Here is a 17,028-nt window from a genome sequence, read left to right as displayed (position 1 = left end):
CATTCTCATTTTCCTTGGGATTGAACTCAGGGCTCTGGGCATGCATAGGCAAAAGCTCTACCGTGATTAAAACCCTGCCCTTGATTCTCTGCCTTTGTTTTGCTTAAAAATGACCACGTGGGACTGGGTACATAGCTCAGTGGTAGAGAGCTTGCCTAGAGCATGCAAGTCCCTGGGTTTGATTACCAGTGACACAAATGAGAGACAGAGACAGAGAGACAGAAAGAGACAGAGAGAAAGAAAAGGCTACCATGTCATATTGCTGGGCAAGGAAAACAAAAAAATGTTCCAGTGTGATTTCTTTCTCTTTCCTAATCATGTAATCTGTCTCCTGAGCCAGGGCGGCAGGGCCTAGGACACTATTTTATGTCCTTCTGTAAAGATGGGGCTGATTCCTGTTCCCTGCCGCTAGAGGATTGTCTACTTAAGGTCGGGGATCAGAAGGGAGGCTGCTGAATTTGCTGTCTCAGTTTTGTACCATTAAAAAGAATAAAAACCATGCATTTTTATCTGTTCCTGCTGAATGTTACCCCCTGCCCATGCCCTGTGCTTGATGGGATGCAGCGCCTGGGTCTCCTGTAGGCTCCAGGTTACGGTTGCGTTTGGCTAAAGGGAACCAGGAGCAGAAGATCAGGTAGGGAGGAGAGAACCTTCAGGAAACCTCTGCCCCTTGTTCCTCCCTATGGTCTGCTCAGAGCTGCATTTCCCTGCTCTAGGCCACAGGCCCAACAGGATGGCATCTCTGTCAGCTCTCCCAGTTTCTAGTAACTGCTCCCTCCCTGTACCTTCAGGCCTAGGAAGGTAACAGCTTTTCAGGGCTCCCCCATCACATTTTTTAAAAATCATCCCCTTGTAGAGAGCCACTGAAGCTGGAGATTAATCATATGTGTGGGGCTCAAGCAAGGCCAGCCCTGAAAACACAGAGAGCCCCAAAACAGCTATGCTTACCCTTTTCCAGCACCAAGAAAGCAAAGGTCCCAGGCCAGCTGGGCAAACAAGTTGCTAGGCAGTGGGGCTGAAATTGACATCCTCTTTCTAAGTGTATAAATAAAGGTGCTACAGTGGTGGAGCAGTTCCTTCAGGAGAGTAAGGGCTCCAGCTTTTTTCTCTTCTTTATTTTCTCATCCTTTCACAGTCCTTCACTCCCAAAACCTCAATCTTTTTTCTTTTGGTAGCGGCAATTGAACTCACTACATCGTGCTTGCCAGGCAGGTGGTTATGCTGCTGAGCTAAATCCCTGGCCTCGACTCTGTAGATTTCTCAAAATTAAAAACATTGGTCACAGAATTCAACCACTACAATTGACCTTTAATAATACATAGTTTTATTACAGGAAATAAAAATATATAACTCAAAAAAATTCTTTACACTTTTTAAAAATCACAAACACTACTTAGAGGGTAGGGAGTAACTTTCTGAAAACAGTAATGCCCGGTACACATTCTTGGTCCATGTATAAAATCAGACTGTAGCTTTTTTGAACTGCTAAAATGATACTTCTTTCCATACAGTATATTTCAGGCGATCAGAATGCTTGGTCAATTTTTATTAAAATGAAATATACTGCAGTCAGGTGATTGAAAGTGTCCATGCGTTCAGTGAGGAAATGCGATGGACATGGATAGAGGCAGAAGCTCATCAGTACCCAAGCGGCAGCAACTCTGCCTTGAAAGAGGCAGCCTTGGAAGCCAGAGTGGAGAAAATCCTGCATTTGCAGAGGAATGCTTCTCCCTCTCGAATGCTCAAGCGCAGGCCCTCCCTAAATTCGGAAAACCATTAGATTTGGCTTAAGCTAAGTGAAATAAACAAACCTTGGCTTAAGTGAGAGCTAATTGTCCTCTTCTGCCTTTCAAAGTCATCAAATACTAAAACAGTATGTGTTGTGTTTCTCTGAGTTCAACTCAGAGGGGACTTGACACAAGCCCCAGCCCGCTTCAAAGTGCGCCGACATGAGAGCTGGGGAGGCCAAGAGCAGAGCTGAGCTATGCCGAGAATGTAGTGATGTGGATGAGTCTCGTCCTCTCTGATTTGACCCTGCCGGCATGGAGGTCTGGGGACAGACAGTGCTGTTTCTAGAACTTTAGTCTGGCTCTAGGTTCCCATCGGCCTAGAACACTTTGGCAGCCAGACCTTCTGCAGGTTTTCTACAGCTTTTAAGCATACCTAGTTCCCTACCAGATCTTTGGAGACTCGAGGCCACAATTTAGCACCAGACTGTCCCTGTTCTTTCTCAGAAAAGATAGCAAAGCCATAATGAACCACCTAGGAGCAACTTAGCTTAGCACAGACTTCTGGAGTCCATCTAGGGTGCTTAAAATGAAGGCTGGCATTCTGTGGTGAAAATTCACTACATTTTTTCTCTCCTTTTGAATTTCATAGACTGTTGGAGGCAAATAATAATATCTAGGTCTTCTTTTAAACACAATGTACTTTTTTAATGTACTACGGTAAACATCATGTCTCTTATTTACCATGAAATCGATAATCTTTACATGTACAGCTGAAGTGAGAGGCTTTTTACATAGGAAATTGTTGTGTATCTCACGTAAGTTACCTTTAAAGTACCATTAATGTAAGTGACTGGCTATTACATAGGATTTTTACATTCAATTTCTTCTATGTACATATTGACGCAAATGAAATAAGGTATAATTATTGAACATAGTACATGGCATAAGAACACACAAGGAAACAAATTCTAGAAATCTGCTAGTTCTTAATGGCTTAAATTCTTCTATTTGAGGTTCCCATGGTAAATCTTGTTTCTACTTATGATATTATGTCCAGATTTTTTTTTTTTTAATTCTCAGGCATTATTCTGGAATTTAGGGGGCAGTGAGTAGGGTGAAGGATTGTGGTTAACATTTTCATTCTGAGATTTAAAGTCATCTGATAAATGGAATCAATCTTCCAGATTCAAAGTAACTTCAGAATTTTATGTTTAGGAATTACCCATGGGCCTAGTTAGTCTTGTTCAGATAATTTTTTAACACTAGATTGCTTGGCAGATAGCGAAGATTTATTTTTCTGTCTAGATTTTAAGTTAAATTTTGCCTGCTTGTTAAAAAGAATTGTGCAGCTGCAGACCATTTACTCAAAAAATAAGTGCTGATTTGACATAGATTACCTGGGTCAAAATACCATGATATCCAGATTGGTCTGGAGTGCTCTTCTGGTTTGATAACTACGTATAGGAAGTAGTTTTAAGTAAATAATTCAGTGAGACTTTGGAAAGCACTAACATGCTCTCTTTTTAAATAACACTCATAATTATGCTCTGCAAAATATAATGCAGTTCTACTATTTTAAAGATCATGCTGGAAGCCTGAACACCAATAGAAAAACTTCCAGGGCCAAGTACTCAGTGACTATTTTATAATGGCATGTACAATGCAGTCATATTTTAAAAACCTGCCAAATTAGGCTGGCAGTTTGGCTTGGTGGTAGAGCTCTTGTTTAGCTGTGGTAGGTCCTAGGTTCATCTTACAAAAAGAAACAAAATAAAATCAAAACCAAAACCAGAATGCTGGTCGCATTAACTCTAACATTTTTGTTTTTAATCTTACTTAAAAGACACTACATCTGCATGAATTATACAATGTTATTTGGGAGACTTCATCCAGTATTCCATGTTTAAATTTTGTTTGATGGTTTCTTTTGTGACATTTCATGTGAGTTTACACAGTAACCATGATTAAACTGTGTAAATTTGCTGAAATATTTTGGTGCTGAGTTTACACTATGCCAAACATTTAGAAATATACTAAGATATGACTCATTGTTACGTGATTTCTTATATAGTATGACTCAAACCAAGTTCCCTAAATAAAAACACAGACAGATGAATTTTGCTGTAATAATCAGCTTTAAAAGTGTATTTTAGGAAGAACCTTAGATCAGCTCAGAAGAGCTCTAGAACATATGAAGAATGGACTAAAAGCTTCAGTGTTCAATGCTAATACTTGGCTTCAGATAGCCAGACACATCCTCCTCCGGAAATAGAATGTAGAGCATTCATCAGAATTAACAGTCTTAACAACCATTTCATTATTTCTTGTTGAGAAGAAACTTCCTACAATCTTCTTGATTAATGTTAGTAATATTAGATGGATCTTATGAAATAAATAACTGGCAATTGGACACAGAATTCCTAAAGGTCAGGTGTAACAAACTGATGCTAACCAATGAAGTCTGGCCTGGTAAGAATAATACAGCGACCAGAGTACCCACATCTACAAACGTCAGAGTAAAAAGTACCAATGACTTTTGACATCACTGTCCAAACAAAGGGCTCATTAAGCAATCACAAGGCAGCTTGCCTGGCTTGGGTGCTTCTGCATTTTGACTTCCGAGAAAAACACATGAAGTTTCACTTCATCTGACTCTACATTATTCGTATACATCTAGCACAGACATTTAACATAGAAAAGACAGTAACTCCACAGGGGTTTTAACAAAGTACACACCACATGCTATGACATTCGACGGGGAAGCTCCCATCAAAACCCAGTGGATCTTAACGGCTGGCTGTTCCTCCCACACCACATGTGTGGGAGCTCCGTGAGGGGAGGTTTTATAGACACCGCTGCCACCTGCTACGAAGTGTCCTGTCAGCATGCCTGTAATCCGAATCACTGCTGACATACTTTTTACTCTGTTTTATTAGGGTGGTTTCACTCTGTTTATGTGCTAGCCTTTTCCATTTCTCCAAGGAGCCATTTCCAAAGGATCCCCCAAGATGCAGCATAGCACAGCATGTCCTCATGACTGTCCACAGAGGTCAGCCTGCTTACTGGCGTTGGACTGTGAAGAACAGGAAATCTGTGTTGTATCTTGTGTCCTTAATGGAGTCCGACAACACAGGACGGAACGCACGAGTCTCAGAACAGGAGGCCTGAGGATGACAAAGACCCAAGGGTCAATTATTGAATTAATTGATAAAAATCTAAGAGCTTGGAGGTCCCATTTTTTCTTTCGGGAATAAGTTTCATTCATATATGCAAAGATCTGTAAAAAGTAAAGGAGAGAAACGAAGTTAGTTTACACCGTAGCAATGGACAGGCTTACATCTTATGCTAGTTCCCACAATCTAACCGTGTCCTTGGTTTAGCAGTGGTGGTGAAGAGGGTGGGTAGTGAAACCTCATCCTTCTTCCATACGTAACTCATAACATAATGAATGCATTTTTCCCTTGAACTCCAGGAGCGCATGTTTTCTGTGGATTATAATTAACACTGACATCATGCACAACCGTCCTGTTACTGGAAAAATGTCCAATACCAAGTACTCTTTTGAGTGTTTTATATTCTCGATTACAGTGCAAATCATACTTTTCAAACCTGCCAAACTGGGGTCTGGAGTATAGCTCAGTGGTAGAGGTCTTCTGGATGCCTAGAATAAAATCTTTTAAAAATATCAATAGTAGTAGTAACATTACTAATGTGCACTGATCAGTAGCCTAACGTGGGTCATGAATTATACTGGCTACTAAAATTGCTTTATTCCTAGTCCTTACAAAAACTTGGAAGCTTAAGTATTGTCTCCTTTTAAGAGATGAGGCTGCGATCTTTAGGAATGTTGATAACATGTCATGCGCCTCTTTCTTTCCAAATCCCAGATCTGCTGTAATAGTCATAATTCAGCAAGACAGGGCGTGCAGCAGATTATCAACAGAAGGAGCATGAATTCTTGTCATCTGGCTGCTTCAGTTGAATCATAGCTCTTGCAATAGCTTTGGCAACACAGATAAGAAAACTAAGAACTAAGAAAACTAATCTTTGTGCCTCAGTTTCCACATCTGTAAAATCATGATAATAATAACAATAATACCATTTTTACAGGGATGCTGGCAGGATGACAGGAAGATACGTTTTGGCTACTTTCACAGCTCACATGTGATAAGCACTCTGCAATGTTAATTGTTATTATCACCACTTTAGCAATGAAAACATGGAAAAGTTGGGGTTTTCCTGAGTATACAAGGCTGCCTATTGGTCCAGTCAGGACAAAAATCCAACTCTCCTGCTGCCTGTGCACTGCTCATTGAGAAGGGCATCCAGGTCTGTATTAGAGCATAGGTTTGTAGAACCATGTGCTAAGCATCTCTACACTTGTGTCTGTGTTTTACAATTGGTCACCCCGCTTTTTTCTGATTCTTTAGCTATTTGGGGAGCAAAAAGACATTTTGATCAGATTGCAAGGGATGGAACCATATGACTTGGTAAAGAGAGAACATTTCCATAGTTTATAGAAGGGAAGGAAACTAATGTGGATTGGACCTTGTCATTAGGCTTTGGAGACCCTCTGACCTGTGATAGATGGTACCCTCTGACTTAGGGCACCATCCTCTCCCTCCCCAACAAAAGAAACAACGGTTCATTTTCTTTTTCCCTGGTACTTACTCTGCGGGCATCTGAGAACTGGACGTACCAAGCAAATTGCAGGGAGAGGAAAGTGTAGTCCTCTTTGCATTGCTTATGTTAGGACAATAGCAGAAAGGTTTGGCAGCCAGAGGTGTTTATGCCAGAGAATCTTGGCATAGGGAGTGGAGAAAAGATTTGGCAAGAGAGCAAGGAAAAAGAAGAACTGATAGTGTGTTTCCCAGATCACAGAGAAAAGAAAACAGGCGGGGGATACACAATGGAGCACTAGTTTTCTTGTCAATTAAACCACTTTAGATGTAAAATACACAGTATAGTGTATTAAAGAGGTGATTCTGGAGGTTAGAAATTCAGGATTAACTGTGCATATAAATCTGCTGGATTAAAATATATTAATTGGTAATGCACGTGTACGTGCATAGATAACACTTTATTATAGGGAAACCTGGAGCTGACTTTGTGCTTAGTTTGAGCAGAGAACTTGCTAAGGCTGAGTCGTCAGCGAGACTCGGTTAAGGCTTGGTGTCTGCTCCTGGAGCTTCCACTCTGCTGATGAGTTAGGTTTTCGGTGAAAAACCTTCCTCACGGTTCCTGATGGCTTCAGAGCGTGTCAGGGTAATGAGAAGTGAAAGATACTTCTAGAGAATGAAGCAATTCTGTACTCTTTCCTTTTCATCCACTACAAAGGGCAATTTTTAGAACTGCTTAGAATATGCATTTCAGGACGTAGCAATTTCTTCAGTTTTGAGCCTTGAAGTCCTGGAGGTAAGCTTTGTCTTCAGCCTCCCCATTCCTCCCTTCTTTTTTTTTTTTTTTTTTTTTTAAACTTGAGTTTAGCACTTTTGGAGTTTGTTTTCCAACTGTGCTAGAATCTACATAACATAAAACTTACCACTGTAGCTATTTTCAAGTGTACAATTTGGTGGCATTAAGTATATTCTGGTTACTATCAAATTATATTATTTATATATTTTTTAATTTTTCGGTATATATTGATGTTTTAGGTGGTTCCTCTGTCCCCCCACCCCCCACTTTTTCTTTTTGGGGACAGTCTCCCAATGCAGTTCAGGCTGACCTTGAAATCACTATGTGACTGAGGCTGGCCTCAAACTCAGAGACCCTCCTGACTCGCTTTCCTGAGTGCTGGGCTTACAGGAGAGAACCCCACACCTGACCCCATAGCGATGTTTTGACAGATGAAAGCTCTCCATGGCTGGGGAGAGACTGCCACTCCTTGGGCTAGCTGAGTCTTAGAGGCAATGGAGGACTGGGCAGGGAGAGTTTCTGAAACACTGTAGCACTAACCAAACCAGAAATAGGCTGTACACCAGAAGCTAACATCCCAGGGTCAGGACCTGCAATAGGACCTAACTCCCCTGGGGCTTAGAGCCTGCTGAAGTTGGTCCAGACAGCCTATCCTGAGCTGTCCATGCCAGCGGGGGGCTATGGCCGGGCTCTCCCCTTCCTCTGGGCTCTTCTGTCTGCCTCACTCTGGTACTTGCCTACCTGGCCCGCAAGAGCCCTGCCTTGTTTCCCTGGAGCCTCTCCCAATCCCCCTTTGCAAACACTGGACCCGCTGTGACAAGAAAGAACATCAAGCAACAATGGCTGGCCACCGTCTGTCTCTAAATGGAAACTGAGCCTGGGACTCAGTGGCCGCACATTCCCTCTCCCTGAGAGTCTAGCTGTTTCTGGGGTGTTAATGAAACCATGGGGCCTGGGCGATGAAGGAATGCTGTGTCGGATTCTGAGTCTGGTGGAATCTGTGTGCTTTTTGTGTATACATCCAATGTGTTCACCATGAGAAAAGTACCAACAGCTAACCTAAAGGAGCCAAGTGCATTTTCATTCTTTAGGGCAGGCCCTCTCTACAGGGCTTTCAAAGAGCAGGGAGCTTGTGACACTCACAAAGCAGCACGGACGGGAACTGGTGCTACTTTAGGGCTGTCTCTGGCAGCTTCCGTGGAATACTTCATCTGGGCACTGCCCAGGGGCTGTTTATTTAAACTACTTTCCTATCTTTAATGATGTTACAAAGTGGGTTCAGAAATTTAGAGTAAATGAGGATGGTATTTGACTGACCATTGAAATCATCTAGGGAGTTTTAAAACATTCCGCTGTCTTTCTTTTCCTCCCTTAGCCACTTGGACGCATTTAGTCTGAGTTAAGTGACGGCTCTAGGGTTTTCATACCCTCCTGATCTTCCGACCACTGTAGGGCTAATGCTAACACTGATGCACACTAAGGTTAAGGACCACAGCTTCAGAATGTTACCTAAAACCTGATTACAAAACCTGAAATGCTTTTCACATTTATCTCACTTAAAAACCCCAAGACCAACTTAGGGCTGATCAATCAAAATAATGAGCTTCTAGATTCAGTTCTTGCTTATTAACATACAGTCTGATTTTCTTCTGGAAATTTCATCCCACAGAGATAGCAGCTAACCCTAAGAGAGAGCATTATCACTGAATATGACATGGTACACAGCCAACTGAAAAGTCTAATTTTGTTTAAGCCTTACATAAACCTTCTAAGTCTTATTATTCCCATTTTAGGAGCAGGAAACTAAGATCACACTCTAGGCCAGTCGGGAAACCATGAAGTCAAACTGAAGCAGTGGGAAACCAAATTCGCTTTTAGCCCCTCCACACTCACTGCCATTGATGTAAAGAGCTTCTGAAATAAAGTTAAATGGCAGACTTTCCGGTTTTCAGGGGACTTCCCTTCAAAGATGTCGTGAAGGCTGCTGGCTATCAATATTCCTGTTTATAGTTCAAAAACCTCTCTCTTTCCAAGCAGCTGTTTGGCTTTCTTGGAGGCTTCTTTTTCCTTTATTTTTATCCACAGCTGACGTGTAGGCACTGCTTGTAATTGTGTTTCTCTGCCTTCTGGAAGACAGTAGGGTGTCTTGGACTATAGGTTTGGTACAATTAATTCTTTGTAAATTTTTTTGATAGGGGACAGGGAGAAAATTTTCCAGGTATACAATGCTTTAAGGAATTCAGAGCTGAGGATTTAGCTCAGTGGTACAACCACCTGCTTGGCATGTGAGAAGTCATGAGTTCAAGCCCTGGTACTGAAAAAAGAAAGAAAAAGTCCTGTCCGTCACATCCCAAGCGCTTCATGGTGCAGGAAAATGAAGCCTGTTTCCACCAGAAGGAAAACCTGGAGCACAGAGGCGCCTCTGAGATGATCATGACCTTTGTATGGTGCATTTCAGAGCAGAAAAGGGGAGTGAATGCTGAGTCTGAAACTCAGGGCCTACACGATGCCAGATGGCGCCTCTTATCCATTACAGAAATCGGTGCGCAGTTTCCCCGGGACTTCCCCAACACAACATTTTGCAAATGATTTCAGAGAGATCCAAGTGCTGTCCACACAGCAGGAGATAAGAACGCTGGTCTAGAGGACCTTCAGCCTTCCCTAGATGAAATCTGCCTTCTCCTTGGCCCTTCCCATCAAACATATGTCCCAATTTTAGGGGACTGAAAGTCCATTTTTAGTTTGAGGTCATTTTAGGCAACAAAATGCTATCAGAAAAATAGAGATTTGTATACCTTGATGATATGAGTGCTCAAGATCCAGATGGGGAGTGGTGGTCAGACACTTTGAAAGAGAGGACAGGAGAAGTCAAGAGAGCACACCGCACTGAGATTAACTGGGTCTTAAGGCTCTGGCTGGAAAGAGATGTGCTAATGACATTCTCGAAGCACTGTATCTAACCACTGTATCTAATCTATCTCTTAAAAATCAAACAAACAATGATTGACTTCTGACATGTCAAAAGGCTTTTTTTCTGTAAACCACATACCTGCCCTAAACTATCTGAAATAGCAGTGAGAATATCCCTGACCACGGGATAAACCAAATGCACAAATTCTCTTTTGGAAAAAGGAATGCAGCTCTTGCTATCTAAATTTTAATTGTGCCTTGATTTATAATCCCCACTGCTCAGTGTCAAATGGTGAAAGAAAGGATGTCAAACTGAAAATAAGCATATAGAGGAACTTTCTCTTAAAAGGTAATGTATATGCAAAACGTCTCAACAATCCCTAAGCACAACCTTAATATGCCTGAATGATAAAGGACCTTCTAGTTAGTTGCTTGAGGGCATCCTTTTAAAGTACCAGGCAAAGTTCATAGTGGTTATGCACAGAAATCCCTATCTGAATTGTTGTCCTATGTAATGGGCCTACTTCAGACCAGCTTTTTCTTTCTTCCTTTCTTTCTCTTTTTCTATCAGTACCAGAGATCGAACTCACTACCACGCACTTGCAAGGCAGGCACTTATGCCACTGAGCTAAATCCCCAGCCCCTACAGACCAGCTTTTCAACCTGCCCTGGTATCACCTTTTACATAAATACCTGGAATAACAGGAAACTCTGGTATTGTTTTACTTGCATTTATTCTGTACTTGCAAGGATCAGATTTCCACTAATCAGATTTACCTAGAAATTATAACCGTAAAGAATTTGTAAAGATGAAGACATTTTTAGAATGAGTCAATGGTTCCCTTATGAAATTTTAGAACTGAGTAAGAAGCATGAGCACTTTATCGTAATGGCATGTGAAAAAGGGTTTAAAATGAACAGAAACCATCCACAATCAGCAAAGTGGTAAGAGAATGGGTCGGAAATTAAGAAACAAACATTATTTGAGACAAGAACAGAGGTCTCATGTTTCCTCTGCTGTTCCATTGCAGGAAGAAAAAAGTTTCTATTTGTCATTGTGAAATGTTGACAACTGCTGATTAACATAAGGAGGAATTTATTAATTTATACAAAAGTCCTTTAATGGATAAACAGTTTGGAATATGTTGTTGGTCTCATGCATGATTTCATATTGGAGAGCCAAAATAATGTCCTTTTCCAAACACTACGTACTTTTTTTTAAGTCACTGAAGAAATGTTTTATGAGTACCAATGGAAGGTTTTGTGTGAGGGACAATCTGATTGTTTCTTAATTTAGATTACCATTTACATGAGCCAATCTCTTAAAATCTCAGTCTCAGACATTTATTTTATAGGTCTGTGGAGAGCAAAAAGGAAACTCTATACTTTGACACAGCTTAGCTCCCTTGAGCTGACCAGTAGTAAAAGGTCCTTGCCCTTGTAGTTTTAAAGTTAACAAGCTGAAATTAAAATGCACAGTAATTTATTTAGTCCAGGAATAGAGGTTTTGTGCATGCTAAGCAAGCTTTCTACCACTGAGCTACACTTACAGCCCCCAGATACTTATAGTGTCTTCATATTTCTCTTATAAAACTGTGGGTTCATCTTCTCTTATGTTACTCCTGAACCGAGTACCTTCTCATTAAGGTACTGTAATTGGTGCACAGTCAGTGTACCGCAGTGCTTCCTGCCAGGCTTTGAATCCCAGATCCACCCCTCACTAGCTACGGGACCTAGGGGAAGTTATGTCTCATCTGTAACAGGAATCATAGTATTATTTATTTCACAGGTTGTGAAGATAATGAGTTACTATAAAGTAAGTACTCAAAAATCCTAAGGTTTTTTTTGGCATTAATAAAAATGATACATGAGGTTATACGACTTTGTTTCAGGGCTTTTTTTTTTTTTTTTCATTTTGAGAGTTTTACTTTCCAAACTTTGCACTCTTTAGTAGAAGCTATTAATTCCACTTCGCCCAAACCGTAGGGCAATGGCAGAGATTAGTAGTTCTAGGTTTCCTAAATCACCCAGTCTCCTCCAATGCTAGGATGCTGAGGAATAGCCTGGTATCCCACTGGGTACAGATGTGTGCACACCCCTTGCTGGTCAGTGGTTTGGTCCACTTATGATGGACACAGAAAGCAATGCTTGTTATTCTGAGGAACGAGTGGTAGACCTAGGGTACTTTATTACTATTTTCTGTATTTTATGGTATATAAAGAAGAAAATTAGCTGGACTAGCTCAAGTAGTTTTACACGGATCGCTTATTTGAATTGATTTTTTTTTACACTGGGTTAACTACAATATGTAATTAGTTTATCTGTTTCTTTTTACTTTTTGTTATGTGGCTTCCAGAAAAATTTTAAATTTCCTATGTGGCTCACATTGTATTTCTGTTGGACTGTGTGCCCTGTGTTGGGGAAACAGGAGAATTAGGTCAGTCGGAACCCTCTATTTGTCTTCCCGTGCCTCTGGTTAGGACCTATGTAAATGATTCCTATCTGGGTGGGAGATTGGTGTAGACCATTTATGACCACAATATTAGGTAGCTCAAGTAGAACAAAAGGGCTTGGGGGTGAAAGCACCCTTTGGGGAAAAAGTCACACATTCTACAATAGAATGAGTGAACTAAATCATAGCTATAAATTTTGTATGCTTCCTCAAGTGTGAAGTGTTACACAAGGGAAAGATGCTAGCAGTTATTACCAATGACCTACTAATAAACTAAAACTAGTCAGTGGCCAAGGCAGATTTCCTTATGAAGAACTGATTTCAACCTTCTCTTTTGTGCCTACTGGATTATCTGTAGTTCATCTGGCTGTGGTGTCATGATAGTTGAAAGACAAGAAATCAGCTTGGCTGGCTTCCTGATTTTGTTCATATGAGGATTTTCTTTGCTCCTTGGGAATCTTTGCAATGAATACATACAGAAGCAAACACTGGAAGTGAACCCCCTAAACTTCATCTAGACCCTCAAACCATGAACAGGCAACCTAAATAAAAACAGTTTCAGAGCAAACTTCCTCATCTCCTTCTCCCCTTTCTACTCAGACATCTGGCTCTAAGCCCTCTCTTTTGGGCAACTCTGGAGCTACATCCAGGCCTCATATTAATGAAGGTCTAAATATATCAAGTATGTTATATTTAAAAATCAACCTATGGCAATGATGGAGTCCACTGTTATAGGCAATATTTACTTGGAACCATGGGAACCTGTTGAACACTCGCCCTTTATTTGTAAGCCTATGGTTTATGCAGTGGGGAGACGTGGGAGGGACCTTTCCTTCCTGCTTGCCTCCTCTAAATGGCTAGGAAGGGGGATAACAATCCTTTTTACAAGAGTGCCATCACCCTTGAGCCCATTTACATAGCTGTAAGTGGGGCATGTTTTCATATACTCATTCAAAAGTGGCAGATAAAACTCCCAAGAGCTGACACCCTAGCTCCCACCAGCCTGACAGGCCCTCCTCCCTTTTGGCCTGTTTATGTCCCTCACGCTGCATTCTGTTGTTTAAGGAACCTGAACTGCTTTCTTTCATAATCTTCTCCATCCTGGTCCTAACCCCAAAAGCTGCCTTAGGCGCTGACATAATTAAAAATGCTGGCTGTAAAACAAGAAGCACAGAAACCCTGGTGGTTTCTGCATCGAAGTGTTTCTTCTCTACAACAAACTCCACCGCTGGGATGGAGGAGGAGGTATCACTTCCCACAGGGTCCTGGTTCATTACGGAGAGGGTGCCTTTGACAAACTCCCTCTCATCCCCACTAAATGTAACTTGTGGATTCAGAGCAGCTTCTGCCCTGATGGAGGCTGGGGTAGAAAAGAGAGGGCACTGGGGACTCCGGCAAATAGAACACAGCTGCGGGGTCACATCTGGACTATTAGGACCATGCTCCTTTGCCGTTGAGGATGGCAGTAGAGGCTAACCAGAGGAAGCAGCCAGGGGGCCGAGATAGTTACAAGGACAGGCGTGCTGCCTTTTCTTGACACACTCCCCGTTTCTAGCACTGTTAGAGGCCCGAACAGCACCAGGCCGGGCTGAGCCTTCAGGAGGCTTGAGCTCAGCACGTGAGAACCGCGGAACTGGTTGCCCACCCAACGCCCTTCAGTTCTCCCTTCGCTGAGATGGAAAAGCTGAGCTTTTAACTTGTAAAGTGCACAGCCACAAAAGGAAGTGCACCTGTGCGTGCATTCCTGACCCTGACACCAGAGGATGTTTCTTAAGAGGTTACAAATGCTTCCTATGAGGACTTGCAGAAGCATAAGGGGGTTCTTCTATGGAACTGTCTCTTCCTCCTTCTCCTCCTCCTCCTTCTCTTCCAAATCCTGAATCTCCATGGCCACAAACAGTAACACTAAAATACATAAATCGGGAACCTGTAAACGAGATGCTTGTTTGAACTTTAAATAGCGATCGCTCTGAACTTCTGCCACAGGCCCCTGCATCTGGGTGCATTTTCAATGGCAGCTGGAATGCTTTATGCGGGAGAAGCAGAAGGCAGAGCAGGGAACAGCAGCAAACTAGCTCAGGGTGGCCACCTTACAACAGTGGCAAACATCCTAGGGTGGCGCGGGCCGCCTCCTCCCGAGCTGCCTCATCCCCCAAGAGTGGAAAGGGACGGTGTACAAGGGCTGTGATCCTAGCGTGGGGGCCGGGCAGGCATTGCAAGAGGCCAAGGCTCCCTTCTGGGGTACACTCGCTTAGCGACGCCCACGTGCCAGGACTGCCGGAGGAAGGAAGTCGGGTGAAGACAGAAGCGAAAAGGGCAAGGCTAGAGACACAGCTTGAAAATGAGGACACACTTTTTCAGTTGCCAAGAGTCTGCTGGGCGGCAGGAAGGGCTGGTGTGAAAGAGCCCGGCAGGCTGCTTGGCGCTGGGCTGCAGATACCGCGGAGGCCCGACTCACCGTGATGGGCAGGGAGCAGACGGCGAAGGTGATGGTCATGATGGCCAGGAGGATGAGGTGGTCCGCCTCCTCCGCCACGGACAGCCGTTCCGCTCTCCTGCGGGACCCCGGGCCGCCGCTCCACGTCGATCCGCAGCGGCTCCGTCTGCCCCGGCGGTGCATACGGACCAGGTTGAAGATGACCCTGAAGTTGCAGGCGAGCACCGCCACGATGAGCAGCAGCAGGATGGTGGCGTAGAGCTGCAGGTAAGCCGTGCGCCTGTGGCTGATGAAGCACCAGGTCCCCGGGCAGTACTGGACGTACTGGCCGTAGCCGAGCAGCGGCAGGGAGCAGAGCAGCAGCGACGCGGCGTAGATGGCCGGGAGCACGGCCAGGCCCCCGCGGCTCGAGAAGCGGCGCTGGTAGAAGTAGGGGTGCCCGATGGCGACGTAGCGCTCCAGGGCCATGGCGAAGAGCATGAGCATCGTGGCCAGGCTGAAGAAGGTCATCGCGAAGGCGAAGTAGGTGCACACGCGGTTGCCGGGCTCCAGCGCCACCAGCGCCTGGTTCCGCGCGTACGAGGCCAGCACCACCGGGCTGATGAGGCAGGTCCCGAGCAGGTCGGTGAACACCAGCTCCGTCACCAGCACGTAGAACAGGGACACGGAGCCGCGGCCGCCCGCGCCGCGCCCCGAGTCCCCCCGCCAGCGGCGGGCCAGCAGCCCCAGCGCGATGAGGTTCCCCAGCACCCCCGCCGAGAACATCGCCGCGCTGATGGCCGGGCTCTCGCCCGCGGGGAGCCACTGTCGGCTCTCGCAGTCCCCGGGCCCGGAGTCATTGGAGGCGTTGCCCATGGCGGGGTGCGTGTCGGACGGGCGCGCCCTCCGGGCCCGGACAGCACCGGGGAGGACCAGGGTGTGCGCGTCCCAGCGCCCCGAGGCCCAGCGGGGAGTGGGGAGGGACCGCGACCCACAGCCCCCGGCACGCGCTCCGGGCAGCCGCGCTCCAGGGTCCCCGCCGCGCGCTCAGTGGCCGTGCGGTGCCGCATCCGGTCGCCCTCGAGGCTCCTGCGTCCGCCTGGCCCGGACCTTCGGCCCCAGACGTGGCCGCCCCGCCCCCGCCCCGCGCCGCCCTGGGGCGGACCCGGGAGGGGCGTCGGCGCCCGGCAGAGCCCGCGCAGCAAGCCGGAGCCTGCAGGCGCGGCCGGGGCAGCGGGGCCGTGCGGGTCCTGGGCTCGCGGATGCGGGAGAGCGGAGCCCCGGCCCGGCGGGGGAGTGTGGGGCCGGGCCAGTCCAGGGAGGGTGGCAGGGCTGCGCGCCCTTTTGGGGCGTAGGCGGAACGCACTGAGGATCCGGGCGACAGCAAAACAGAGCGCTCAGCACACTGGGGAGAGGTCAGAGGAGCCAGGCCTGGGAGACGTCAAGAACCAAGCATCGCTGATAGGGAGACCGTGTGCCCTCTGCGGAGTGCGTGTGGCATTCCGAGGTGACAGGGCAGGACACGCTGGGAGGAAGTGAGAAGGCCACCCAAGGAACCAAACACGCAGGCCACAGCCTCTCAGATTAGGTTGCCAGCCTTTGACCTTTTCCTGTGTCGACACCCTAACGCATGAGCACTTGTGTAAGCAACCTTTAAAAAAAAGAGAAAAAGTTCATGTAATTGAATAGAACTGTGCTTGTGCTCACAGCTTGAACACTTCATCGCTCTCTCCTCAAGTCAGTCTTTAAAAAAAAAAACAAATCCGGTGGTTCACTAGTCCCTTGGGCCTTCATGTCTGCAAGCTGGGTTAAGCATGCAGGGTCCATTGGACTGACTCGCTCTGGATAGTGCAGGGTAACGGGCTAGTTTCAAAATGGAGCTGCGGAAAAGGGGGAAAAAAAAAAGAAATTGCTTGTCAGCAACTGTCATGATTGTGGAGTTGCGAAAATGTGCTAAGTGAAGCAAAACTAAAAATTCAGTTTGAGTCCGGTGTGGTGTCACACGCCTGTAATACCAGCATTGGAGAGGCTGAGGCAGGAGTATGGCGGTGAGTTCAAAGCCACCCTGAGCTGCATAGTGAATTTAAGTTCAGGTCGAATTGCCT

At 45.1% G+C, this 17,028-nt stretch overlaps 1 protein-coding gene across 2 annotated transcripts; it reads right to left on the bottom strand.

The window, feature by feature from the left end:
• Nucleotides 1–1,301: 1,301 nt before the first annotated feature.
• On the bottom strand, nt 1,302–16,477 carry Ptger2 (prostaglandin E receptor 2). Of its 2 annotated transcripts, none has more exons than XM_013154721.2 (2): nt 14,966–16,477; nt 1,302–4,894 (listed from the first exon to the last, which is right to left on the bottom strand). In XM_013154721.2, the coding sequence occupies exons 1-2, from the start codon at nt 15,797–15,799 to the stop codon at nt 4,790–4,792; spliced, it is 939 nt and encodes a 312-aa protein (XP_013010175.1). In that variant the 5' UTR covers nt 15,800–16,477; the 3' UTR covers nt 1,302–4,789. The 2 variants fall into 2 exon arrangements, with proteins under 2 accessions (XP_013010175.1, XP_003471795.1); XM_003471747.4 differs by having other exon boundaries at nt 1,302–5,007; nt 14,966–16,475.
• Between the last annotated feature and the right edge of the window lie 551 nt (nt 16,478–17,028).

This window comes from Cavia porcellus, unplaced genomic scaffold (assembly GCF_034190915.1).
Source record: "Cavia porcellus strain 051 isolate PalLab524CR breed Dunkin Hartley unplaced genomic scaffold, mCavPor4.1 scaffold_1, whole genome shotgun sequence".
Classification (NCBI taxonomy): Eukaryota; Metazoa; Chordata; class Mammalia; order Rodentia; family Caviidae; genus Cavia; species Cavia porcellus.
This window is presented reverse-complemented; position numbering and strand designations above follow the sequence as displayed.